The 27,200-nt window shown below is 50.7% G+C and overlaps 1 protein-coding gene across 1 annotated transcript in view; it reads right to left on the reverse strand.

Moving 5' to 3' along the window:
- The window catches only part of EPAS1 (endothelial PAS domain protein 1), an 83,307-nt gene that overhangs the window by 33,388 nt on the left and 22,719 nt on the right, over positions 1–27,200 (reverse strand). The window contains exon 2 of the mRNA XM_045980362.1: positions 2,146–2,336. Within this exon, the coding sequence (XP_045836318.1) occupies positions 2,146–2,336 (191 nt within the window). The remainder of the gene's footprint in view (positions 1–2,145; positions 2,337–27,200) is intronic.

Below are 27,200 nucleotides of genomic sequence, written 5' to 3' on the forward strand. Positions count from 1 at the left end.
TTACAATAGCACCCGAGCGGGGGTGTGTGCTGTCTCTCTGTGGTCCTGTCTCTCGGGGTGGGGCTGGCACGTGGGGGGCTCACGCCAGCACACAGGCAGGCAGACATGCTCTGGGGACCCAGCCTCTGATTTGCAGCCATCTCCAAGCCAACCTTGGAACCACTGAGAAGGATGATTATGCGGGGGAGAGCTTGGAAATCAACGATGCACACCAAGAGAAAGGATGGAGACAGCTCACTCTAGGTGTGAGGACCGTCTCTGCACCCCACTGCTCCAGGCTGGCCCCCAGGTACCTCTGCTCCACTTTGGTCCTCTTGCCAATGAAGAACCCTCCTCTGCCCTCCACACCGAGCCCTCGGCAACATCTTTGCCTGGCCAGGTCTGCGGGATGCTCCCGCCCTCCCACGACTGTCTTTCCCACAGATGCAAATTCAAAAGAACTTGCATTCCAGGCGCAGACTCACCGCGTGCTAAGCGTGTGACTTTGAGCAACCTTCACCTACTTGTACCTCACTTCTCTTTCTCCAGTGTTCCAAAAGTCCAAGTTCAATCACAGAGGTGCCCCCAGATGCACAAATGACTCCTTTTGGGGTCTCTGTCAGTGGGGATATGGGGCTTGGGCTGGAAGGAGGCAATGATTTACCCAAAGGCATTCCTGTCTAAGAGAATTGCAAGTATCGTAACAGGGAAGCTGAAGAGATGTTTCTGGGTGTGGGGAAAGGGTCTCTGTCTAGTCCTTAATTCCTCCCCTGCAGGCTCTTTGCATATGCAAAGACGATTCTCACACTACCAGACACTGCCCTCACCTGTCCAGAAAGAGAAGCCTCTTTAAAGAGAGAGGTACACATGTGCCCTCTGATGGTGCCTCCAGGCCACTGTTCCCTCCTTCAGTCGCATCTGTGACAAACCTGCCATTCCCTGGCATTGTTTCTCTGAATGTATTTATAGAGCGTGTCTTTGCCCTTGGTTCTCCCCCTCCGGTCTGCTCTGTTCTGAGACTCTTTACATTGGCAGTTCAGAGTTAGCGCTCCGACCCTTGGAGCTCAGTGGGTCTTTCTTTCCCCATATCCTTCCTGTGCTCCAAGGCCCAGAATAGCGCACACTGGTCTGGCCTCCCCACCTCACGCTGGATTCCCTCTGCTCTGGGTTTCTTTCCCAGAATAGCCACTTCATAACAGGATGGCAGAGCCCACCAGCTCCAAGGCACCAGGCTCACTCAGGAAAAGCAAAAACGAACCACACAAGAATCTTCCCTTGCCTGCCTCCCTGCCTCCCTTGGGCTCCCCAGCTGGGACACGGCCACCTGCCACGTGGGAGAGGCGCTCCCTGCTGCCCAGTTTCCTTATGAAACTGACAGACCAGATGGGACTGTCACATAGGATCTGAAACTGGAAAACTCCCCAGGCTGCTTCTTTCTGGTCAGGACTAACAGGAAATGGTTTTGTGAAGATTGTGAACTCTGAGGGGGGAAAAAAAATAGAAAAAAAAAAAAAAGTTTTGTGAACTTGAGAGTCACAGTGATAGCAGGGACGGTGAGAATTTTTAGCAGGTTCCGTGGGGAGGCTGTTCCCCGCCAAGGACTTCGCAGTATGAGGGAATGCGGCCAGGTCAGGGGCGGCGCAGACCTGGCCTCCTCTCCTTCTCACAGATGCCCTGTGCGGTAAGTGCTTTTAACCCCTTTTTGCAGGCGAGGAAACCAAGAGCAGAGACGCAACGTGCTTTGTCAGGCACACTGGCTAGTAAGAGGGGAAAGGGCACACGGACACACCGCTGCCCTTCTGGAGAAGGTAGCTGGAAGACGACAAGTGCTTCCTGAAGACACGCTCTGCAGTGGAGTGTGGGCCTGGAGGTGGCCAGGCAAGGGGGAAGCAGGCAGAAGGGCCTCCTGTCTAGCCCCTGCCGCCCTCCTCAGCTTCTGGGTGCCCGTGCGCTCCCTTGGTCTCGTCCCTGCTCTGCACCCGGTGGCCCTATTTGTTGTACAGGTCACTGACGGCAAGGAGGGGTTCAAAACGAGGGAACGAAGCCTCAGTGGTGGCCTCCGCATGGACGGTGGTTCCGCAGAGCCCTTCCCATGCCTGCAGCACGGGGGAACCTCCCGCGGGCAAGCACGTGCTGGTCGGGCAGCAGGGAGACTGCCGGGCTCACCTGAGGACAGGAGCTTGTGGGTGCGCAGGAAACTGATGGCCAGCCGCATGATGGAGGCTTTGTCCAGGTGGGAGCTCACGCTGTGCGGCAGGGGCAGCTCGTGGGCCAGCTCATAGAAGACTTCTGTCTCTTTGCTCCGTCGGCACCTGGCGGCATCCCGGGACTTCTCCTTCCTCCTCTCCGAGCTACTCCTGAATGCAGAGGGGACGGGTCAGTTCTGAAATGTCACTGTCATCCTCACATGCCAGATCAAGACATCCCCAGGACCCCAGACCGTGGTGCAGCCAGACCCTCCCACAGAGCTGATGTCCAGCTGTCGTCCAGCCCACGTGGCCTCTGCTCTAGGTCGGCAGTCCCTGTCTTTGTGTGTGTTTGTGCTCTGAACTGCCTCCCTCCTCTCGCACCCGTGTTGCCCGGACCCAGGCTTCGCATGCAGGGACCTCGAACACGGACTTGCCAACTCATCAGCTAGCAAGCAATGTCTGTGACTTGGTCCTGGGTTACCGGAGGATTAGGGCGAGGACCCCGGGATGGCGAGGGAAGTGTGAGGAGGCTGTGGCCACTGGCCCAGGAGGCTGTATCAGAGGCCCTGGAGAACGAGCTGAAAAACTGCTTCCAGGCCCTCTTTCTGGATAAAACGCACTTAGGAAACGTGAAGCCCAGGACTGGACCTTAGATCCCATTTGGTATCAGAGAGTGATCGCCACAGTGAAAACTGGAAAGGCCATTAGAGCCCAAGCCCAAGAAGAAACAGCGAGCCAGACATCTGTCAGTCTGTTGTCCCACAGAGCACGGCTGGCGAGGGTTAAAAACGAGTGAGCGCGAACACGTTTTCTCTCTCATCCTGCCAGCCTAGGTCAGCAGCCTGTCTCACGGTTGCTTTCCTCCTCTTTGTAGGACAGAAGGAAAGATGACACACACCGAAACCTGCCTCTTGCAGGAAACTCTAAAGAAGTTCTAAATCTTCTCATAAAGCCTATGTCGTTAAGTCCTAACACAAGCAGGTTCAAAGCCAGCCTGCCCGGATTGAAATTCTAACTTCTCCACTCGTTGGCTCTGCACACATCGGCTACATGAGCTGCTCAGACTCTGTTTTTTCTCATCTGTGTAATGGTCATAATAGTACCTATAATATATATAATAACTTAGAATTATTGTGAGGATTAGATATAATTTACTTAAAATCTTTACCACAGGTATATCCCAACTGTAAGCTAGGAATGTTAGCTAATATTAATAACAAATCTGTCCATGAAAAAAATGATCACGAGTAAAAATGATTTTACTAAAGAGTATGGTATAAACTATTTTCATAGAAACATAAGTATTCTACATAATACATCCTATAGATTACATGAGAAAAGGTCTAGAGATAGAGTAAAATGAAAATAACCATTATTCTTACAGCCATTCATATATAGCGTTTACTGTATTTCAGGATTTTACTGTTTTACTGTTTTAAGCACCACTGCATTAGCTTCCTGTATTCTCACACCTGCCCTTAGAAGCAGTATGACGGTTATCTCTGATTTACAGATGAGGAAACAGAGGCACAGAGGAGAGGTGATTCACCTGCAGCCCTTGGGCATGTAAGTGGGGAAGTGGCTTTGCGCCAGGCCGGTGGGTCCCAGAATGAGGCTTTTAATCCATCAGTGATGCGAGGGGGGATTATTATTATTTTTTCTAATACTTGTCTGTATTTTCTTATGTTTCTGTAAACAACCTGTATTTCTTGTTTAATAAACATTTTTTAAAATGTTTCAATAAACTGTCCAATGCAGTTCTCAAGGCCGCCTCTGACCAGCCTCTGTCCTCCCTTCTGAGATTTCTAAAGTGAGTTGTGGGTTCTCCTTCTGTTTGGTTTTGCAGCCTAATATTTGGCCAGAAGATCAGTACTTGGGGATTCACAGAATGTTGACATACTTCTCAAAACCCTCAAGATTTGGGGCAGAGGGACTGTTTCACTTTACAACATGCTTCATTTTTTTTTAAAAAATGGGCCCTCAGCTCCCTGGATAGATTACACACCATACACTCAGATTGTGGGATAGGCTGTTGATGGGCAGGGAGACCCTTCAGAAAAATTGTGAAATGGGTGAAATCATTTTTTCCTGTCCCCTCTCCCCTTGCTGTTTCCTTTCCCAAACTTCTGTCTCCTCTGCTCTCCCCACATCCATTCGTGGAACCCTTGCCCTGTCCAGCCAGTACCCCACCATTTGCACTGTCTCGGAGCCTCTCACACCCCAGCTGTAACAGTAGTTTGTACAGGAGTCCCTCCCATTTGTATTTGAATCCTGACCTTGTAGCAAAAGCAGCTATTCGAGCTTGCAGACGTCTGGGCACAGGGAAGGAGGCTGGGAGGGGACAGGACACCAAAACTGTACACTTCGCTCCTGTCTGTCATGAGAGCCGGTAAGGGAGAGCCAGCGTCTTCCAGATGCTGGATTCCATGCACTAGCACCAACCTGTGCTCCCCAACAAAAGCATCATCAGCACATGACCAGTCATTAGGGCACCTAGGTGAAGCGATCCTGGGCAGAAAGGATCCCCAGCAGAGGCCGCGACATGAATGCCAATGTCTGCAGGCACAGTTCCCCTTTGCTGTTGCCCCTCGCTTGGGGTGCAAGGACAGACAAGGCAGAGAGGAAGAGCCAGGTCGGGGGAAAGGCAGGCTGCAGTCAACGCTCTGTCTGGCAATGGCCTTCGAGACTTGGCACCTACCACGTCTCCTCGACCATGCAGAAGTTTATTCCCACCCACTTGTGTGCCTCAACACTGCACCAAGGACCTTACATATATGACATTTTAATCCTAATGACAATATGGTAGGTGCTGAGGGCACAGTTCACACGTGTGGAAACAGAGGCTCAGACGTGATGTCTAACTTGACCAAGGTCACAAGGTCAAGGCATAGTCAAGGCCTGCCTGCCTTGGAGAGCATGTGGTCAGTGGGCAGACACCGAGAGGTTCTGAGACACATGGGTGCTCCGTGTCTAATTCCATCTTCACAGCCTGCGTGTAAGATGGGCAAGACCAGCATTGCTCTTGCCCCCATTTCACAGATTTGCAAACTGAGGCCAGACTAGGCTAAGTTACTCACCCAGGACAATCCAGCTAATCAGTGACTAAGTGAGGGCTAGAATGCCTCTCTTCCTAGGCCAGTAATATTCTTTCCACTGCTTAACCCCAGGAGACAGAGGTGTTAGCAAGAAATAAAGACACCACAACATCTTCTCATTTAGAAAAAGAAAGCCTGAGAATCTTACGCAGCCTCTTACTTCAAAAGCCGTGAGCTCCGTTTTAGCTACCTTGTTTTTATAGCAGCACTGGGGGCTAGCATGACTTTAATTGGATTATCTAGTTAGCCTGGACACAGCCCAGAGATATCTAACCTGGACTCCTAGAAGAACAAAAACGTGTAACACTTTTCTCATTTAATCAGCAACACTGAAGAACAAGCATAGTTAACGCCAAGGGTGACGGTAAGACCTTCCTAACTGACGCACACACAGCCTGCTTCCTCCGGCAGTTTACCACAGATCGGGCCTCTTCGCAAGTAGAAAAGGAGGCTGGAAGTCAGGAGGACTGGTGTTTTTGATGTGGTGGCCACAGGACGAGCTAACCATCGGATCTGGGTGAGAGAAGACATTCTCTGTGCCCCGGCATCCTTGTGTGTAAAATGGGAGAGACTCACGTCTTATTGGTCAGGATCAAAGGAGACAAGAGTCCGAGGGCTGGAAGGAAGCTCTCCACCGAGGAAAACTGTCGTGACATCTGGCAAATCTGAGTGTCAGTCGCATTCAGAGTTTTGCCCTAACAGCTGCTCTTCGTGGCCAAATCAATGTTGTCCCAGGGCTAGAGGTGTCACTGGGGGTCGGGCTGATCGTGAGGAGTTTGTGTTAGATTGCTGAAGCTTCTCAGGTCAATGAGGCTTCATTTCCAAAAATACTTGCACTTTATTTTCTCTCCCTAGATAGGTCCTAGAACTGCCTGCAATAGACCAGCATTTTGGGGGGGCGGGGGACAATTCTAGACATGGCACTTTAGAATTCTCTGGTTTCTCATAAAAGCGTGGTTTATCTTAAGTTTTTGAAATCATCAGAAAAGACTCAAATTTATTTCTTATTCCAAATCGCTCATTCTACAAAGTGCCTACTCCTCTCTTTCTAGGTGGCTCTCCTGCAACCCCAGGGCGGTCCCGGGTACACAGTATTTGTTGTACGGGACACAGGGCATAAATGGGGCCCTGGCTAACGGTATCCTCCTTGCAGACCCAGAAGCGTTTATTGAACTCCATGCTGGGCCCCGTGCAACTGCACGGCGGATATGCTGCCCCCCCCCACCCCACCCCCCCCTTACAAGGAGTAGACAGTCTGGTTGGGGAGCCAACAACCCAAAACACCTCCATTAACCATGGAATTACGCATGGACAATAAACAGCGCACGTGGTTAAGATAAGAAACGAGTCAGTAGGAGCAAGGTCACGGAAAGCTACCCAGGGAGACAGGATTTCAGCTGATCCCAAAAGGAACACCACCCTTCCATGCTTGAGGGTCAGAATCCACTTTCTCCCCTGTGTGTGGGGGGGGGGGGGGGGCGCTATCTCATTTGCTTCTCCTAACAACCCCAAGGGATAGGAACTAATATCCCCACTTAATAGATGAAGAGGCCGAGATTTAGAGAGATCCGGTAACTTGATAAGAGACATTGTCTCCAACTGAATTCTTCTGGGTCCAAGATCAAAGATTTTCCCACAAGCAGCAAGGAAACTGCTGTTGACTGCGGGCCTCTGACGTGCTGTGTGCTCTGTGAGACACTTGCCCACAAACTGGGTGCTCACAGACACCACGGGAGAAGGGGTGGTTAAGATTTGAAAAGGACACCGTGACGTAAAGATTCTCTGTCCTTAAGTGACCACCACTCAGCTTGGAATCTCAGCAGCAGGATTGAGGCACTGAGTTTGCATGGAGTCCGGGAGGAAGAAGGGGTCAGTGCTGTGGGCCTGAGGGAGGCAGCCCTCATCACTGGGGTGCTGGGGGGTACGCTCGAGGGGACTCCCTGAAGGCTGCAGCTCCAGCTGGTAGGAATGTTCCTCTCTATATTACAGGTGAGCACATTTCTGTCCTTTTCTTTGACATGCTAATATCTACAAGTTTATACCTGCCCTTCCCGAGGTGGAAATTCACACTCTAACACATCTGATCCTAAGGGAAGCAATCACTTAAGGACCAGGCAGCTCCTCCGAAGAGAAAGCAAAACTGACCTCGAGCTCCAGTGTGTATATGCCACAACTCAGCCAGGAAAGACCTCTGTGTCCAGAGCTTTGTTACCCTACACAGGACTCCTTAACTTCCGTGTCTGGGCTCCAGGCTTGGCTTAAGTCGATAACTGAACCGTTATCAGCTCTTGGTCAAGATGATCCTGGTTGCTGACTTCCAGGTGAGCACGGCCTGGTGGTGGGGGTGGGGGGGGGCCAGGATGTCTCCAGCTGCACCAACCGGGCTGGTTCCTTCTTTAGCTATTCTCCCCTGACTTTCAGCAGAAGCAGGACCAGAGTACCATAACACTAGGCCTGTTAACCCTGTAAGGTTAGCTGGCCTACAAGTAGAAAGGAATTCAGCAGATAGGGAGGGAGACTGAAGCTAATTAAGCCAGCAGTCTGTGGGTTGGTGGTGAAATTCTAAGCTGGTGCCAATTCGCAGGAGGGTGTGTGTGGAGGAAATGAAGGTCAAATGCCACTGGGAGGGGGTCTCATGACTCTTCCGTGAGGCTATGTGGCCGCTGCACAAGGGCCGTCCAAAGGGAGGAGCACACCAGCTTCGGGTCCCAGAGATCAGGGGGAACAGCTGGGCCCCCACACCCAGGGGCTGCAAGCTGCCTGGATGGCATCAGAGCCGAGGCAACGCGGGTGCTTCTCAATCCTGGTTGCTCACTTGAGTCACCAGAGGAGCCCTAAAGACCGCTGCCTGGGTTGTGCCCCTCCCCCCAGACTCTGATGTAATAGGGCTGGGGTGCAGCCGGGGCATTGGGGACCTTAAAGCTTGCCATGTGAGGCCCATGTGCACCCAGGGCTGGGAACCTTGACTACAAAGCAGGCAGCTTAAAATCAAAAGGTTTGTTTTCTGTTTTTTTGTTTTCGGTGGAAGGAAAAGGAAACTAGGGAAACTGGGAAGAGGTGCATTTCATGGACCGCCTCATCTGATCCTCAGTTAAACTCTGAGGCGGTATCGGTCCTGTTCTGCGGAGCCCTGATTCTCAACTTTGGCCTCCAGCAGAGTCACCAGGAGGGTTTATTGCACCGCAGGCTTCCACGCCTGCCGTCACAGGTCTTCAGAGGACTGACACCCGGGTCTGTTTCTGAAACTCACCACTGCTCTAAGTATTTTGGGAGGCCTTTTAGAACTAATTACAGAGCCGCACAAGAAAATCAGTCATAACGCTTCATAGAGCACACTTTATTTTCAACCCCAAACAATATTATCAAGGCCTGCCCACCTCCTTTAGTCACCAGACTCGGCTGAGAATGGATGTTGGTTGTTTGAAAGCATGAAATGTGCCCTCAGAGATAAGGCCTGGCCACAATTGAAGGTGTTCCAAAGAATGGTCTTTGGCTCTACAGGCAACTGCAAAGGAGAGGCAAAAATGGGCAGAACCGGGGGGTACTCTCATGGCCAACTTTCTGGGTGAAATCTGACGTTTGTCCCGAGGCAGTGGCGATTAGCGTATGATTCAATTATAGAGGGGAATAAAGGCATCAAATGTTATCCAGTCAAAATAGAAGAAATCCAGGAGGAACTGGGCAGATCAGATGGACCACCATGAGGGGAAAGGAAGCATCCATCCACTTCAACACACACACCTCTGGTGAGGGGCACGGGCTCTGCTCTGAAGGAGACCAAGCCCCACTGGGAGGTGAGACATACTACAGACTAGTACACCAGAAGGCCTAAAAGAGAGGATACAAAGAAGGAGTGAGGGTTGGGGAAGCTAGGACAGGAGGGGATGTCTCCACTCCTCCCTTCCCTGAAGGAGGAATCCTGGAAAGTGTCTCATACCTCAGCCTCCCAAACTCCCCTCTGCTGGGGCTGAGTCCCTGCCACCCTGACCCACACAGGCCGTCTGTGGCCCTGGAAAGCGGGCCTGGACTGCATTCAGAGCTGACAGCAATGTCTGGGGCCCACTGGAGATGCTTATCTATGGGCTTCTGGGCTGCAGGCAGTCTCCGAGAAGAGCAGCACGCTCAATTACCAAGCAGCCCCATAGGTACAGCCCACGTGGGGCTCCAGATGCCCCGCTCCTTATATAATCTGAGGACAGGTGCAGTCCCCAGCCCAGCCAGGAAAAGCCAGGCAAGTATATAGGAGTGACGGTGATGAAGTAGTGCCGTGCTTGGCCCTGCTGAGCCCAAGCCTTAGCAGGATTTCCTTTGTTCGACGTGTTGGGAGTAATACCACTTTGCGTCTGGACCAATCACTACAGTTGATACAGCATTTTAGAAGCTGATCTGCAAAGCTCACCCAGCAGGATAGGAAAAGAGCAGGTACCATCATCCCCGTTTCAGAGATGATGAAAACTGAAGCCCCAAAAACAGTGGGAATGCGTGGACCTGGGACAAAAGCCCCGAGCTCTGACTTTCTCAAGGACACATGAACGGGGAGCCCACTGCCAGCCAGCACCAGACCTGTCACACAGTTGCAAACAGACCTTCGTTATTCATTACCCTCCTATAACCCTGCTTATCTTAAATCGTTTCCTTTTTAAAAAAAGCTTTGGTGCAGATAAGGGTAATACACATTTAGCGTAGGCAATTTTAAAAGTACAGAAAGATAGAAATTAAACAAACTGAGATTTCATGAGATTTATGGCTTCTTAATATTTTATCACATTTTAAAGAGTTCTTTCAAGTTTCCACGACAGCCAGCCGCTCCCTACTGTGGGCATGTTACCATGCAGCACGCGCTTGTTCACTCACAGCGTCTCGTCTCTACGTGTTATAAATGACACTGAGGTCACTGTGTGCCAGGTGTCATTCTCACTTTTTATGATAAACGAGGACACACGTGCTGCTGGTTGCCAGGTCCCCACTGCTGCCTCCCGGTGACTGCCTCTTGAAAGCTGGGGATTGAACAACATCAGCATTTCTAGGATCAAGACTGAGGACCACCCCTACGGAGCAGGGCTTCAGAGGGAGGTACTGCGGGGGTGGGAGTAGGGGGTGGGCAGGGAAGGAAAGCAGGATGTGCACACCTTCTCAGCAGCTTTCCCCCCTTCCCTGCCCAGTCACCTAGGCTCTCCTAGGCTTCCTCTTTCCCTCGTGCCATATCCAGGCTAACACAGCGGAAGAGAGGCAGTGAAACTGGAAATTCCAGGTTTGCAAAGATGGCTGCCCTCGTTGGTGAGCAGAACTCTTCTCCCACTGAAAGTAAAGTGTCTTTCCATCTCCTCCGATCTTACCACATCCCGTGCATGCATAGAGCAGGCTCGTGGCATCTGCACCTGTGAAAAGGAGGGAAGCCAGCAGCTGCCAGGGGCCCCTGCCTGGCCCTCCACTGCTCTCTCTGGCCTCCGATGCCTGCTCCTGCCCGACGCCCTCCACCGTGCAGACGCCAGCCAAGAGACTAACTGGCCTCGGCAAGCTGACATCCTGCTGCCACCGCGAGGAAGGGGCCACACACGCTTCAGGACTCTCATCACCCTGCCACCGGTTTCATCCTGAAACGATCCTATAAAGTAGGCACTCTGCCCAGAAGGAAACCGATCCCGAGGCTGTCAAGTGGCACGCCCAGCTTCACCCAGGGATGGACCCAGCTCTCAAATGTGTCATTTGACCCTAAGCCCTATGCCCTTGATGGCACTGCAGCCTTCTGGGAAATGCCCCGAGCAGATTCCTCTTGTAGGTTCAAAGGTTTAGCTGAGCTGGGTGTGTTGGGGGTGAAGCCTTCCAGGAATACTTAATAGGATGAATTCCTGCTCTGGGACACAGCAAAGGGGACATCCTGGTCGCCCTCCTGCTCTAGGTCAGCTCCTCCATTGACAAACCAGGCCCAGTGGGATAGATTTTCTCTGCTTGGAGATGTCTGTCTTAAGGAAAAAAAAAAAAAAAAGGAAAAGAAAAGAGAAAAGGAAAAAACAAAGAAAAGTTCTTCCTTTGCCAAGGTAAAGTGTTCCATTCTCACTAGGCCAATTTTTTTTTTTATTAAAAAATTTTTATTGAGGTACAATTGACCTGTAAATTGCATCTGCTTCAGGCCACGCCACACAACGGCTCTCTACGCACACACCCTGCAGAGCCATCACAACGCGTGTAGTTTTCCTGCCCTTTCCCTCGCCACCACGTCTCTGGGTCTGGGGCTCTCTCCCCACACTGGGCTTTTCTCTAAAGCTCCTACCCACCCGCAGCCTTCTTCTCCGGAAGCCCACGGGCCTCCAACAGTGCGATCCGAGGTGTGGTTCAACCATTCTGCCCGTGCAGCTGCCCTGGTCCTACACCACTGCGTTCCGCTAAGAAAACGGAACAGACGGCACAGCAGTCGGACCAAGAAAACAGTGCCTGAGATGAGATGCAGAACAGATTCACCAGCATGAAGCATGCGCGTTCTCTGGAGCGAGGCGAGAACCGCTTACCCCAGTCCCCGCCGCCTCTAAAGCCCCTGGTCTTCCACACCCCGTGTCCCACCTGAAGCACGTGCCCTTCATCCCCTGGGGCTGGCTAAGGGATCCCCATCGCTCACCACCCCTTCTGGCCCCTCTCCTCCAGGAAGGTCTCACTTCCGCACATCCAGCTTCAGCGACATCACGCGGCATGCGCCAGCCCTCCTCTTTATTCTCTACTTATTTCACTTCCGGGGCATTTGTCTCTCCAACTAGACCACACACTCCTGAGGGAATGGAGCCCTCATCTGTTCCTTTGGGGTCCTCCAAGGTATAAATACCACCAAGTGATGCAAATGGGAGACACTGGAGAAAGGCCACTTAAATCATTCCTGTTCTGTGAATTCCTCCAAGTCTCTTGCGGTTCTAGGTCTTTCGTAAGAATTCTAATGCAATTCTCGGTCAGAATGAAAGGTTTCCATGCAGGAAGAGCCACAGCACAGAGAGACACTCAAAAATGTGTGTGTGTGTGTGTCCAACTATTTGAATGAAATCGGGTCTGAACTAGAGCTGAAGAGACCAGCACTTCTCAAACTTGACTTTGCACACACATCACCCAAGGAGCGGATTATAGTTTCTGACTCAGGAGGTGTGGGCTGAGGCCTGAGGATCTGCATTCCCAGTGACCTCCCAGATGGGGCTGATTCCACTCGTCAGCGGCCACACCCAGGGACGTGATGGAGATGTCCTCGCTGACAGGGTCAGCGCTACCCTGATGGCATCCTTAGCCAAAGCCACCTAAAGTCTAAGAAGCTATATCTTCTCTTCTGCCAGAATCTTCCCTTCTTTTCATATTTCCTATGGGATTATTTCACTTAGCCCCACTTGTATGTCCCTGTCTTCTTTTGCGCCCTCCCTACCTGCATCATCTCATTCCCTTTTATTTCTTAAAACTCCTTCCCTCGGGGCCAGTCCAAGCCCTGCTACCCACAGATGCTTTCCCAGCCACCCTCACTTCCTGCCCACATTACTCACTGGCCCTCATTAAAGGCCTCCCTGTCTTGCTGGCTTTTCTAAGCCAATGTCCTGCTGCTCTAACTGGGCTGTAAGTACCTCGGTGCTCTTGCGGGGAGAGGGGGGCACAGACACAACATTGACTTCTGTGCATCCTTCACGGGACCTTGGCCCAGGGCAGACAAACTGGGTAAATATTTGCTAACTGATTGGAAGGACAATTCAAGCATGCCCTTTACTCCTCTCTCCTTTCCCTCTTGGGGCCGAAAGCAAAAGTGATCCCAGTGGCCCTGGCCTCCATCCCCAGCCCTGGGGCCCTGCCTCTCCCAGGAGTGCAGCCGGGCCCGCTGCGATTTGGGGCAGCTCCTCTTCCCTTCAGTGAAGAGTTAAAGCACTGGGAAGGCTGCTTCCCACTTGGAAACCTCCATTTCCTCATGCAGCGTGAACAAGAGAACATCTATGGACAGGGGCTGAGAGAGCCAACTGTACAGGGAGTGAACTTGCTCTGAATGGGGCTGTTCTAACGCCCGCCAAGTTGAGTCATTAAGATGCCGTCCCCGAGGTACGGCCCCCCGCGTCACCTCTAGATATCCCCTCGGCTGGCGGCAAAGGGGATGAATGGTGAGCACAGAGCCTACTCAAAGCAGGCTCTTTCATGAGCCGGGGAGAGGGGCTGGGGCCACAGAGGAGGCAGTCCTCTCTCCCACTCCCCCACTTCACCATGCTGAGCCGAGTTAACCCCCGGGTTGCACGGCGTTGCCCAAAAAACTGCTCCCCAAAAGTCAACCAAGGGGAGGGGGTGGGCAAGAACGTTAGAGAAAATATGTGTGATGCCAAAAATAATTCCTGTGTCATGAGAACACGGAACCGGGCGGCCTCCGGGGCCAGCGCTGGGCAGCTTCAGGAAGGAGGGGGCAGAAATTCCCCTGGCAATGTCGTCACACATCTGGGTGGAAGCATTTAAAAAGCCCTAACTGGAGTAGATGGTCATCACCGAGAACTCTTCTCTTGAACAGAGTAGGATTTTAAGGGTCAGGTCTCTCCTCTATTTCAGACACCTTAATTTCAACGCAGAGAATACTAGTCTAGTCCTTGAATCAGGACTGATGCTTGACCATATGCTAATGTTAAATACCCCAGGATCTGTCTTACTAATCCCAGTTTGATGCCAGAACTTCTGGTGCCTGGTATTTAAAGTATTTCAAAACAGCAAGGGCAGGGACGGGGGGAATGGGGGGACAGACTCTCACTTTCTCCCCCCTCCTATAACCCCTTCTTTCCTCCCTACTTAAAAAAAGAAAGCAAGCAAAAACAAAGGAAAAAGAAAAGGAGAGAGAGAGAGGAACCCAAAGAAAATCTCAGAGACCCTTTCTGTTCTGGGCTTCCTCTGATTTTCAGTCAGTTACATGGCCGCCTGTCCAGAGCTGTGGGATCTGATTCATGGCCAAGTGCCAGGCCTTGCTTTCTTCCCATTCTGCCTGACCTAGTCATACTACAGCTAGAAGGGAGATGTTCATGCACAGTGTGGAAGCGACATTCCATTCCTGTGTAGAGAAGTCATCCAAAGCCATGGGAAATGCCAAAGTCTTCTCCAAGTTACTATCATGCTCTCAAAGGATGATGTTGAGCAATTTGGGAAGTGGGGTTGTTCTTCTCCCCAGCAACAGCCTTTCCTCTCCACTCATTCAGCAAGTATCCAGGAACCTCTCTTGGTGTGCTCAGGCTGGGAACGGTAGCAGGAAGCCTGGAACGACAGGCCTCGGGGAGCTTGCGGCGAGGGGCAGGGTCAAGCGTTACAATGCGAGTGAAAGAGAAGGTCTACAGGGCTGAACAGTGCAGGGAGAGCCGGGTGCTGGAGGCGGGCTGTGGAGGAGGCTCAGGTATGGAGTGCGGCCATGAGGAATGACAAGGACAAGGACACTGCTGGGGAAACGGGGGTGGTGGTGGTGGCCAGGGGTCAGGAGACAGGCTGGAGCAGGGTACCAGGCTGGAAAAGTCAGAGTGGTGGGGATGCATTCACGCCACAAACGCTGTCGAGAACCCACAAGGGGCCAAGCAGGGAGGAGGGCTTTCAACAACAGAGGACTGGTAAATAAAGTCAGATGATGGGACACCGCCGAGGCAGCGTCCAAGAGCCAGGTCATGGGCACCGCAGAACCCAGCCCGGATCCCTCCCTTGCTGGCTGTGCTTCTGCCACACTGGACAGGAAGTATGGGAACCCGTCTTTCTTGCCACTTATGCCAGGAGACAGGAGTCCCCTTATGAGGAACTCTAAATATGGCAGCAACTCACGGGCCACCACGGGCTGAAGCCTTGGCATTCTCGCTGAACAGTAACTCATAAACGGCACCCCCTGGGACGAAACATAAACTTTAGCAAAGACGCACACCTCCTTGGGCTCCAGTGTGTTTTATTTTCAAAGACTTTAGCCCCCATCTTCTAGCTATTTCTCCCTGCTCTCTGACCAAGAAGCATGCAAGTCCAATCAGACCCCAGCGAAAGGAAGAGCTCACCAAGCCACTCCCAGACCACTTTAGCCAGTCACTGCCCTATTTAAAAATGGGAGTGGCTCCCTCCTGCCCTCACAACGAAGCCCAAGCTCTAGGTGCCCCTCGAGGTCTCTTCATTCCCGAAAGCCAGCAACACCCTACCTGCCCCAGCCAGACCATGTTTCAGACCGTCCCCCATAACTCAGCACCCCATCTGCCACCCAGTTACCTTTTTCCACCTGAAATGTGGTCCTTCCTCTCTGATATTCCAAACCCTATACTTTTGGAACCACCACTTCCAGCGAGGTTTTTCTGATCCCTCTAAGCAACCCACACCAATCCCCCACTCCTGTCCTGAGCACCTGGAGAACTGACAGATACCATTTACTGTAAGGTAGCATCACTTTATTGTTCCTTATCGTACCAGAAGGCAAATGTCCAAGTTCTTACGTACACGGAGCCTGGCACTGGACCTTACCCCCAAAATAACAGTTTCATCTCCTTCAGAGACAGCACGGCGAGCTGTAAGTGACGGCCAAAGTAGCTGGGATTCCGCCAGCTACGGGATGAGGACTGCAGAGTTAGAATGCCTTGGTCGGCATTGCTCCGTAGAAAGTGGGTTAATAAAGAGGAGGAATGGGGGGGGTATCTTCCTCACTAGGTTACCTAAGTTCATTGGCGCCTCACCATCCCAGGAAACAGGTTCCCATACCCTAGGGATGTTTTCATATGGAAGGTGCTGGCTGAGCCTCTGTCCACACCACAGGGAGTGTTCAGTGAGCCAAATGCCACCCAGTTTCACTGACAGCGTACAAGCCTAGACAGGGGCGGCCCCCTCTTCTCCCCACTGGAGGAGACTTGGCGGGATTTCTGCCTCTGATCCCAGCTCCTCGACACAACAGAACAACCAACTGCCCAACACTACCCAGCACCCAAAGCCTTCACGACATAAGAACAGATGCCCTTCTTAGAGTCAGATTTCTAACAAGGAAGACGCCAAGGTTTCGCCAGGGTTCCAGCCCCTCAGGGATGTAACATGGAAGTGGGAAAATGGGCCAGGCACTGCACCCTCCCCCGGCAAAAGAAAAGTTTCTGAAGGCAAAAATCTTAAGAGATAAACACCAAACAAGTTAAAAACCCAACAACAACCCTAAAGGTCAGCAAGAAGGGCTCAAGATCCACACTTTGGAATAAACACTCTCCATTAGCCTGAATTTCAGTGTTTCCAACTCTAGACTCCAAGCCTCAATCCCACCCCCTCAACAACACAAGCATCAGACCAGGAGGGGGTTAATAGAATCCAGCTGCTCCCCTTATCTAGCTAACCTAATGGCAAATCTCTGCTCCTAATATTTTATCAGTGATTTCTGCAGATCACTTTTATTAGAGATAATGTCATTTTTACTTCATTATCCAGCCCAGCAGTCAAAGAGAAAACAATCTGGTATTTTCTTCCATGAAACACCAGTTCTGTCCATTAACGCTGACAGGTGACAGCGAACTGAAACTCTTGGCCACACTTTGGGGCAAAAGCCTGGGCAGTTAACCCTCTGTTTCCTGGGTGGAGCGGAGGCCCCCCAGCGGCCTCTTCCGCAGCCAAGGCTGGTTTCTGGGTTTCAGGTGCCGGTTGCCCTGAATGCGCAAGGAGGGCCCGTTGGCTAGGCCGCAGCTGTCCGGCAGACTCCGTTCCACCAGCAGATAAAATGGTTGTCTAACACCCAGGCGGGCGGGTGCTGTAGCACTGCTAATTCTACTTTGTGGAAAGCGATAATTAACATATGAGTCAGCAGCAGAGACAGACTTTAAGCCCAGGGAGAAAAACAGCCCCAGAGTCCCTGAAACCTCAGAGGCAGTACAGTGTTCGATTAAACGCTTTAGAAGATTAGCCCTAGTACAGGGACACCTGAGCACAGGGTGGTTTGTGACCTCAGTGGCTCTCACGAGTGGCTCGTAGCCACTCCTGGGACACCCCCAATCTGACTGCCAGTGTGTAGAAGAAGGCCTCTCTCTCCAGCTTGTTTCCCCTAATTATTTTATTATTTATTTATTTAAAGATTTTATTTATTTATTTGACAGACAGAGATCACAAGTAGGCAGAGAGGCAGGCAGAGAGAGAGAGGAGGAGGCAGGCTCCCCGCTGAGCAGAGAGCGGGGCTTGATCCCAGAACTCTGGGATCATGACCTGAGCCGAAGGCAGAGGCTTTAACCCACGGAGCCACCCAGGCGCCCCTTATTTTTTTTTTTTTCTTTTAAATGCCAGATGCAGCTTTGCTTTCTTGGAGTGACTTCTGATTGCCTTGGCGATTGTGACAAACCCATTTGTCCTATATCCACCGTAGTCGGTCACACCTCACAACCCTGTAGCCCCAAGAAGAAGGTTCTAAAGCAAGCAGAGGGCTTAGCTAAAAGGGCAAGTGCTCCTTGGCATTTTAGCATTTTTGAAAGAAGTGTGGCTCTTTGGAATTTAAATCCCATCTGGGGTTTATGTCCGGCGAGCTTTAGCTCTCACGAACTGAACATTTACTGAGTGTCCACCCTGTGTCACGCACTGGGGATGTGGAAGGGAAGACAGGTCTCTCTATCTCTCAACAAGCTGGACAGCCAAGTGAGGGACACAGGCAAGGAAATCTGGGCACAAGCCCCAGCTGTGGGGCTCAGACACCCCCCTCTGTGAGACAAGAGCTCCTCAGGTTTTTCTAAACCTCGTGTCCCATGAAAGAGTGACTGTAGAGGTCCCCACCTCCTTGCGCTCTATGGACTAACACACCCAGCAGCTCAGAGCCGCGTGAGCTGGCGGTCCTGAACCTGTCACTGCAGGAGTCAGTAGCGAGAGCTCTGGAGAGCACAGAGGGTGTCATACCCCACTCTGTGGGGAGAAAGGGGGCCTTGTGGAGGACTTCCACGTGGGACTGTGAGGACAAACAGGTGTTGGCCACAACAAAGAAGCGGTGAAGGGGCCACGAGAAGATGAAGCAGAATTAGGCACCATGAGGTTTAATAAAGGGGCCCTTGGCTCAGGTTTTAGGAGCACAGGCCTTACCAGGCGGGGCTGGCTTCCAGGACAAGGGCTGGGACCGTCCCTCCCCAGGTGTCCCAAGGTGCCCTCAGCCAGCAGCAGAATCCTGGGCTAGTTCTGGACCAAGGGGCAACCCTGTTGTGGCATTTCTTCTATTTTTGCATTCCTTGTGCTTTGACAATGAGATGATTGTGTGGATATTACAAGAGGTGATTATCTCCATGGGCACGGAGCCTGTTTTAGTGCAAGGACTTTGCCTTGGCGGAGCCAAGACTTCTGAGGTCACAGCTAAGTTGCCAATTCCAGAGAACCTCTGACAAACCCCAAGGCCACCAGGGAACCTGCTCTTTGCGGGACGGCTTATGTGAAAAGGTGTTAGATAGGAGACAGCCTGCACATGGGCCCGTGCTGGCTCAGGGCGGCGCACTAAACATCTGTGTGTGCCCAGCCATGTGTGAGGGGATTGGAGGCAGTTACTGCTCAGAAACGGTCATCATACTTCTGGATTCCATGAAGCATCTCACCCCAGATTTATGGGAATGGGAGTGCCCAGTGCAGTTCACATCAAAGGAGGGGGGAGCCCAGAGCTTGTCTGACTCCCATGAGTGAAAAGTGTTAAGATGCAAACTTGAGCAAACAGGTTCAAGAAAACGGAAGCAAGGATAATAGATAGTCCTGCTTCTTCTATGAGTTGCAACAAACACAGGGCACCACAAATGTTCTGCGACCTCACCCTTAATATGGTCAGCAGTTACACACTCTTAGCTGGATTCTGCATAGGATTCCTCTTGATGCCTATAAGTAAACTTCTTGCTTGGGGGTGGGGGGGTATGGCTAGAGAAATTAAAATGTGTAACATTCCGTAGGAGGCAGGCAGAAGGTATACAGACAGCCAGTAGTGTTTTAATCTTTAGGAAAGCTGATTTGTTTTTTTTTTTAAATGAAAATATTACTATTCTCTTTATTTCTATCTCTAGGGGGGGAAAAAACTTGCCATAGGGGGAGAGCTCCCCAGTCCCAACGCCTTTTAGCTTCCAGCTTCCCTTCAGCATCTTCCTGTTCTGCAGGCTAGCCTACATGTTCCTCTCCTGCCCTGCAAGGCTCCAGAGAGTAGAAGCAGAGTCAGAAGGTAGGAGTATTCTAGAAACAGCACCTCTCATCCAGTTGTTGCCTAGCACCCAGATGACGATCCCCAAATCAGTATTAGGGACCAGCCAGAGGTCTCCGCTTTTGGACATGGTCTAACCATCCAGGAAGGATTTCTGGAGCTGCCCTTATTAAGGAAAAGAAATGTAATATGTGACTTGACTTAAAAAATCCAGGAAGCTCTCTAACACTCTACCAAGCTCTTGAGATTTTTTTCTTTCCTCCATAATCCTTGGCCAAGTTCAAAGGTGAGCACTTTCCCAGAGCCTCATTAGGAATAATGTTTATTTCATACATTTGGGGCTGCAAAGGTTTTTTTTTTTTTTTTGGTTGGTTTTTTTTTTTTAAAGATTTATTTATTTATTTATTAGACAGAGATCACAAGTAGGCAGAGAGAGAGGAGGAAGCAGGCTCCCTGCTGAGCAGAGAGCCCGATGTGGGGCTCGATCCCAGGACCCTGGAATCAGGACCCTGGAATCACGACCTGACCCGAAGGCAGAGGCTTTAACCCACTGAGCCACCCAGGCACCCCTGGGGTTGGCAAAGTTTGATTCCATCTTGCTTATTTGGGAAAAGAGAACTTTTTTTATGAAAGGACTGTGGGGGGTGTGCAGTGTGGATGAGCCAAGGGTAAGATTTGGGAGAGAAGAAAGGTGCTTAGCAGGCTCAAGCTCTGAACATTTGTCGTCTCTGATTTTCTCTGGAAGGTTATAAGGCCAGGTCACTGTACCTTTCCCTCTTCTGAACCTCCGTGACCCCATCTGCCCTCCCTACCTTTGTGGGTGCTGGTGTGGACATGTGTTCTGATGGCAAATATGACGCATACTTGCGCCTTCCCAGAGGATTCTCGATGAATTAAGTGTACTGACAGTTATTACTAAGATTTCTGGGTGAAGGAAATTCGGCAGAAAGCTGTGTGAGAGTTTGTGGTCTGCTCATCGGAAGCGAGGATGTCACGAAGTGGCCTACCAAGCCAGGCCATCACTGACTGCTGCGGGGCTAAGTAGCAATTCTCCACGACTGGTTGAGGGCAGGGAGTTCATTTTAATGACACATCTGTCATTTCCACTCATATCCCTGCCCCAGAACAAAACGGCAGATCCAGCCGGCCCTGCCGCCCCCTCATGGTTGGTCAGTGAGGAGGAAGTGTGGTGGTACAAGCAGGCGGGAATACAACTACGTGATGCCTCTACCCATCGAATCTGCTGGCCAGCTCCACACATCCTTCAGGCCCACTCATGCCCCCAGCTCACCCCTTCCAGGTGGCGTCCCCCATCCCCTGGCCGAGGTGAACTCGCTTCCTATCTACACGGCTCTGTCACGTGGCAGCCTCTGCCAAGCACTGTGAAGTCTCTTGTGACCTGCGGAGGCCAGGGTCACTCATGGCCCCATCTGCGTATCAACCTCGAGGAGCTGTGGGTTAGTCAGGCTGCAGGAGAAATTTGAGGCTGTTGCTGAGTTTCCTCAAAACCCAAGTTCCAACGCTGCTGGGGAGAGATGACGTGGAGACCCTAAGAAGGGGAACTCGCAGGGAGCAGGAGGCCCCATCTCCGATTAAGTATGGCTCAGGAGGCATGAAGCAACGCTGAGCTCTGGCAAAGCGGTGGCAGGGCTCTGCAGGGCCACCTCTGTTTGCCACCCTCTAGAGGACGGGCTGAGAGCACCACCATGATGCCCGGGGGCTGCCCGGAGCTGTGGAGGGCAGGCAGAGCACTGGGCTTTCCCACATGGTTGCTTTGTGACAGGCGCTATGTTCTAGTGGAATGATTGTCCAAGAAGATCTGGAAAACCAGTGTCCGCCTCCTTAAAGTTTCAGTCCCTACTGGTGCTTTGCGCGAGGCGTTTTATAGACTTTGTCCCATCTCCACGCTAAATATGTAACTGTGCTTTGCAGCAATTCTGCTTTAAATATGAATGCCATGTTCCATGCTGAAGAATCCTGGGGTTTGGTCAACAAGCCGGAGCTCCTGCCTACAGCTTCTGTGGTCCTCTCTGGTGGATTCATGGCTGCTACATACCTCCTCACTGCTCTGGTCCCCTTTGTACTCTCTGCTCCTATTTCTTACCACCCATAGCACCAGGAGTTAGATTTCTAATGTTTTCTCTAATATTCTCCTGCATCTCAGTGTCCTCTCCTCACTTAGACTATAGCTCCTTGAGGGCTGGGCCCGCGGATCCTACTTTTGCTCTTGGCCACCACGCTCAGCACAGTACTGGGAATAGCACACAGTAGGCACTGAATATATGCTCAGTCACAGAACAACCGCATTTTAGAGTACACACAATGTTAGCGTTTATCCAGTCCGATCTGGTCCCTTTGACGTACACGTTGGGGAAACTGAGGCCTAGAGGGCTTCATTCACTGACTCAAGCAGCACATCCCATTGGAGCTAAGAGCAACTTTACGAGTCACTAAGACACACCATCGGACACAGGCACTACTAGAATGACCCCCATGCTACCCATGAGGAAGCAGGTAGGGAGTGCTTAAGCAGCCTAGCCAAGATGCCTCCGCTAATAAGCAGCAGAGCCAGGACCAGAGGCAGGCAATCTGGTTCCAGGGCCTACACTGTTACCGCCATTCCAGAACCTTTCAGAAGCCCTGGAGGTGGGACACCCCCCACCACCCCAGCATGGCATTTACCAACTGCCTTGACCATGACCACCCGCATGCTTGTCCTCTCCTACCCGGCCCCCCACTTAGACTGGAGCTCGAGAGGTCAGGAAAAAAGGTGTCTCCTTCTCCTCTAATCCTCCAGGGTCTCCAGGCCACTGCCTACCTTACAGAGGGCGTTTATGGGGGAAAAAAACAAAAAACAAAACCCCTCCATTATATATGTATATAAAACATATATTATTCTAATTAATAATTATTAATAATTAATGATTAGTCCCCACCTGGGAATAAGATAAAGTGTGCTAGGTTGGATAAGGCAATTGATCTCTTCCTCCTAGAATGCTGTGCAGTACCTCTTATACCTGTCCCCCTGCCCCAGGGAGGGTCTAGGCGTCGGTTAGGAGTGCAAATGCCCTTGCAAGGCCTCTCCACGCTGGCCAGATAGTGTACAAGTCTCGCACAACCATGAAGTCCTACGGGAGGTTCATCCTCCAGGCAGGTGATCCTACCACTCCTTTCTGCAGCTTTATTCGTGGTTTTCATTCCCTTACTCTTTCACTCTGTGCAGAAGACTTCGTGTTGGCCCACATCCTTAAGCCACTGGCTACTCCAAGATGTCTTATTTCCCTCAATGCTAAGTAGGCAGCTAGGACTGGAGGCTTACATGAAAGCGTCTTCCAGAAACCCAAGTTGGTCCCCCGTGGGCGGGAGAGTCAGCAGCCATGTTAGCTTTGGGGGTTTCCCAAACCCACACAGGAGAGGGAACCGCGCTCTCCCTGGGGCGACTGAGGATGGAGGGGCCTGCCCCAGTCCCAGCAGCACAGGGTCATTCCCGTTCACAGGGAACACCACTCTTCTCTCAAATATTCAAAACAGCACCCACGCTACATTCCAAGGTTCCCCCTTAGGAAGACTGACCGGGCCCCATAATTATAGTTTTCTTTGCAGGAAGTAAGCACTACAGCTCAGTGCTATTTTCTCTGCTCAGGACGTAAATGGGGTAAGAGCGAGGGGTGTTCTCACTACCCGTCTATCTACAGCTCTCTATTGCTTCTATATTTTGGATCCTTCTTTCAAAAGCAAAAGCCCTAACACAAATTCTGCAAACCATCACGGTAATGGAATTTCAAGTTTTCCACCAAATTTCTCATCCATACAGCAGCCATGGATAAATATATATAAAACTTACCAGAAGTGAAGGTGCACATCCCAGCAGAGTTTTCCTATATCTGATGGCAGGCACAGAGAAAATGGGGCTGAATGCATCCTCTCTCACCTGCCTGAAAGCACTAGCCTGCCAGCCACTGTGCTCCTGCCGGGCACCGTGAAGGCTCAGCAGCTACATATTTACTAGTAACTTCTCCTGACCTGATGCACCACGATTCTCAGCTGAACTGCCAGGAGGTCACCACCAGACTGGGTCACCTTTCCCGGCTTCACGGTCATTCTCACACTGAGATTATTAGGGACCTTACCATGAAGGACCCACACCCCGGTGTCTCCCCCAGTCTCTCAGCCCCAAGGAAACATTCACATTAGCAGAGTTCTTCATGCTTCTCTCTCCTTTCCAGTGGATTTCCTCCCAGAAAATAAAAAACATGAAAAATATAAAAAGACACAAATATTCTTATATAACACACTAACGCCTTTTAAAATCTTTTCTCATCCAAGACTCCAACCCTGCACATCCCAAACCATCGCCCACTGGAGAATAATGGGCCTTCAGACCTCAAGGAGCCTTCTTTGTCCAGGTGCTTGAGTCAGGAGGGGGGCTCTTCCCAGGAGCCTGTCCTTACAGAACTTTTCTGCTCCACCTGGGAAGTTCAAGCCCACCAAAAAGATAAACCGATCTGTTTTCTTCTCTTTCAGTGTTAAACAGCTACACACCTACATAGTAAACAATCTCTTTTGATTAGGAACTTCCCAACCCAGTACAGTAGCTGAAGTCTGTACCCACACAGAGCAGGACAGAAGTATGGCTCGTGCTGGCTGGGAGACGGGCTCCAGCCAAATCCATTTTCAGTGCCGAGCAGGAACATTCACTGGTTTTGAATTTCCCTACCCTTGACATTTAATGAAAACAGGCTCCAAACAGAGGACTCTGCCTCTCCTCTTAAGCCTTTTATAAGGTGCAGTCAGCTTCCCACTTATGTAGCTGCTTTTAATACATGGCTTTAAGACTTACTGTGGAAAAAAAACCTTGGCATCCAGGAGTTGCCCAAAAATGACCAGGTTTCATTCTAACCAACCCCATGGTAGGTCTTGCCCACCATAGGGCGTCACAACCGTCAAAATGGGTGGAGATGATGTCATTCCTTTTCTTGAGCTCCCGACATCTACATGCTATTCTCAAACCAAGATGGACTGCTCAAAGCATGTATACTATTTAGCCAGGACAGGTGACATCATAAAGGAACCTTTTTTTTCCCCCTTAGCAGTCCTATGTTCAAGTTTTTAACCATTAAATGACCTGTTCTTGTTGATCTATTTCATTTGACCTGCATGGCTGTGGCCAATGGCTTTCAATGGCCAACTGAGTCACCACTGTGTTTTTACATGAAACCGACTTCTAATCCCATATGGTTACATTGAAGACCCATTCAGCATCTTGGAAAGCTTTCTTGTCTGCAGACATATTGTTGGATGAAGTTTTCTTCCTCCTTTTGCCAGTTAGGCTACACAGGAGGTCTTCTTTAAAACAACAACAACAACAAAACAAAAGATAGAGGCACTTGGGTGGCTCAGTGGGTTAAGCCTCTGCCTTCAGCTCAGGTCATGATCTCGGAGTCCTGAGATCGGGCTCTCTGCTCAGCAGGGAGCCTGCTTCCCTCTCACTCTCTGCCTGCCTCTCTGCCTACTTGTGATCTCTCTCTCTGTCAAAGAAATAAATAAAATCTTAAAAAAAAAAAGATAGCATGACTACAAGCATGTTCATATAAAAACATGGGCATTAGGAATGTGCAGAGAAATCTGAGTTTTCTTCTTCCTCTATAAAGGAGATCTCCAAGGTGGAGATGGTCAAGTACCACAAAGTCTTTCCTCTCAGAACAACCCAGAAGGCAGAACCCAGGAAGGCCCTTCAAGGTAATAAACGTACATGTTCCCTATAACTGCTTCCTGGTTTGGCCAGAGACAGCCCCTCACCAGTCTGTTCTCAGGATTATTTTCCGACCACCTCCAACTACACACCTTCCCCACTGGTGTCCTTTTCAACCCCATACACGTGACCTCAGCTCCAATCTTCCCCTCAACCTCATCACATGTCCAATTCGGATCTGAAATGCAAAGTCACCCATCCCTTAAAAAGAATACACCCGGGCAAACACAACCGCATAGACCCTACGCGCTCTCCCGTCAGGTGTACAAGGTAGATGCATACGTATCTGCCCATCTTACTTGCATGCTTATAGACATTACATTGTTTCTTTCCCCCAGATTTAAAAGAGATTCATATTTTCAGAAAACGAATTTTCATCAAGTATCTACTACACAAAGCCATGTAAAGACTATGGAGCACCCGAGACGTGTAAAATCGTAACCCATCCTGCCCCTCCTTGTAGGCGGACTACAAACAGCCAATGAAACGAGAGCTCCTGACGCGCAACAGCAACAGAGTAAACGGAGGTGGTGGTGGAGAGGGCCACACCTTGTGTGGACTGGCGGAAACAGGCAAAAGGTGGTGGTGGGTTATTTCAGAAGACAGGATGATCACACCCGATACAATCAGTTTACTTTGGTTATCCACAAGTATAGTTTAGTTAGTTAGTATTCGTTCTGTTTGCTAAAAGACCTCAAGTGTGGACACGATCGTCTCTGGCATCTAGATCCTCTACTTTTACCAGCCTTACCAAGTGTTTGTCGAGTGCTGTTTTATAATGAATGTTCGAGTAAAATACAGCAGAGATGAATTAATTAAATTATGGTGGCTTTAAAAAAAATCTCCTTATTAACGTCATCTAAGTTTAAAATTTTTAAGAGTCCAGGCCCCTAGCCAAAGATCTTGCCTTTGCCTGGTGCTGAGTGAAGATTCTCGTTGGTGATCCATGAGGTCCCAGCACAGTTTCGGGGGAGCTGAGCTTCTCAGAGCTCCAAATCCACCAACCGCCTTCCTCCTAACCAGTGGAGACTGCTGCTCAAGCTAGGGCTCTTTTCTTTTTCTTTTCTTTTTTTTTTTTTTAAAGATTTATTTGACAGAGAGAAATCACAAGAGAGGCAGGCAGAGAGAGAGGAAGGGAAGCAGGCTCTCCGCTGAGCAGAGAGCCCGATGCGGGACTCGATCCCAGGACCCCGAGATCATGACCTGAGCCGAAGGCAGCGGCTTAACCCACTGAGCCACCCAGGCGGCTAGGGCTCTTTTCAAATGTTAACAGATCGCTTTTTGGTAATGTCTCCATTTTGGGGAGGCTAAATTCATTGGTACAGGTACAACTAATCTCAGCTCCCATTGCTGGGTAGGTATGGCTGTTGGGAGCAGTGTGTGAAGGATTCCAAGCCCGCCTGCGTGCGGGGAGGTGGTGCGCTTGGTTAATCCTGCCTGTCCTAGGGGCGGACTGTGTGAAAGATGCTGGAAGGCTCTGCCTCACCACCACTCCAGATACAATGGAGACAACACAGACCTTGGACTGAGGGTCCCACCTTCAAATGGGGGCTTGGGCACTCTAACTGGATATCCTGGGGCAAGTCATTTTGCCTCTCTACTACTCAGCTCCTCCTCTATAAATGGAGATAAGATCTATTTCACGGGGTTGATACAAAGTAGTGGTTCTCAAGCCTGGTCCCTAGACCAGCAGCAGCAGCAACATGTACCCCGGAACTTGTTAGATAAATTCTCGGGCCCCGCCCCAGACCTTCTGAATCAGAAACTCTGGGGGGCACCTGGGTGGCTCAGTGGGTTAAGCCGCTGCCTTCGGCTCAGGTCATGATCTCAGGGTCCTGGGATCGAGTCCCACATCAGGCTCTCTGCTTGGCAGGGAGCCTGCTTCCTCCTCTCTCTCTGCCTGCCTCTCTGCCTGCTTGTGATCTCTCTCTGTCAAATAAATAAATAAAATATTAAAAAAAAAAAAAAAGAAACTCTGGGGATGGGGCTCAGGATTGTGAATTCTGGTTCCGATGCAAACTAAAGTTTAAAACTCTGTTACAAAGAGTCATACAGTACGTTAGAAGTCCTACAGCTCTTGTTTT

Source organism: Meles meles, chromosome 16, assembly GCF_922984935.1.
Source record: "Meles meles chromosome 16, mMelMel3.1 paternal haplotype, whole genome shotgun sequence".
NCBI classification, from domain to species: Eukaryota; Metazoa; Chordata; class Mammalia; order Carnivora; family Mustelidae; genus Meles; species Meles meles.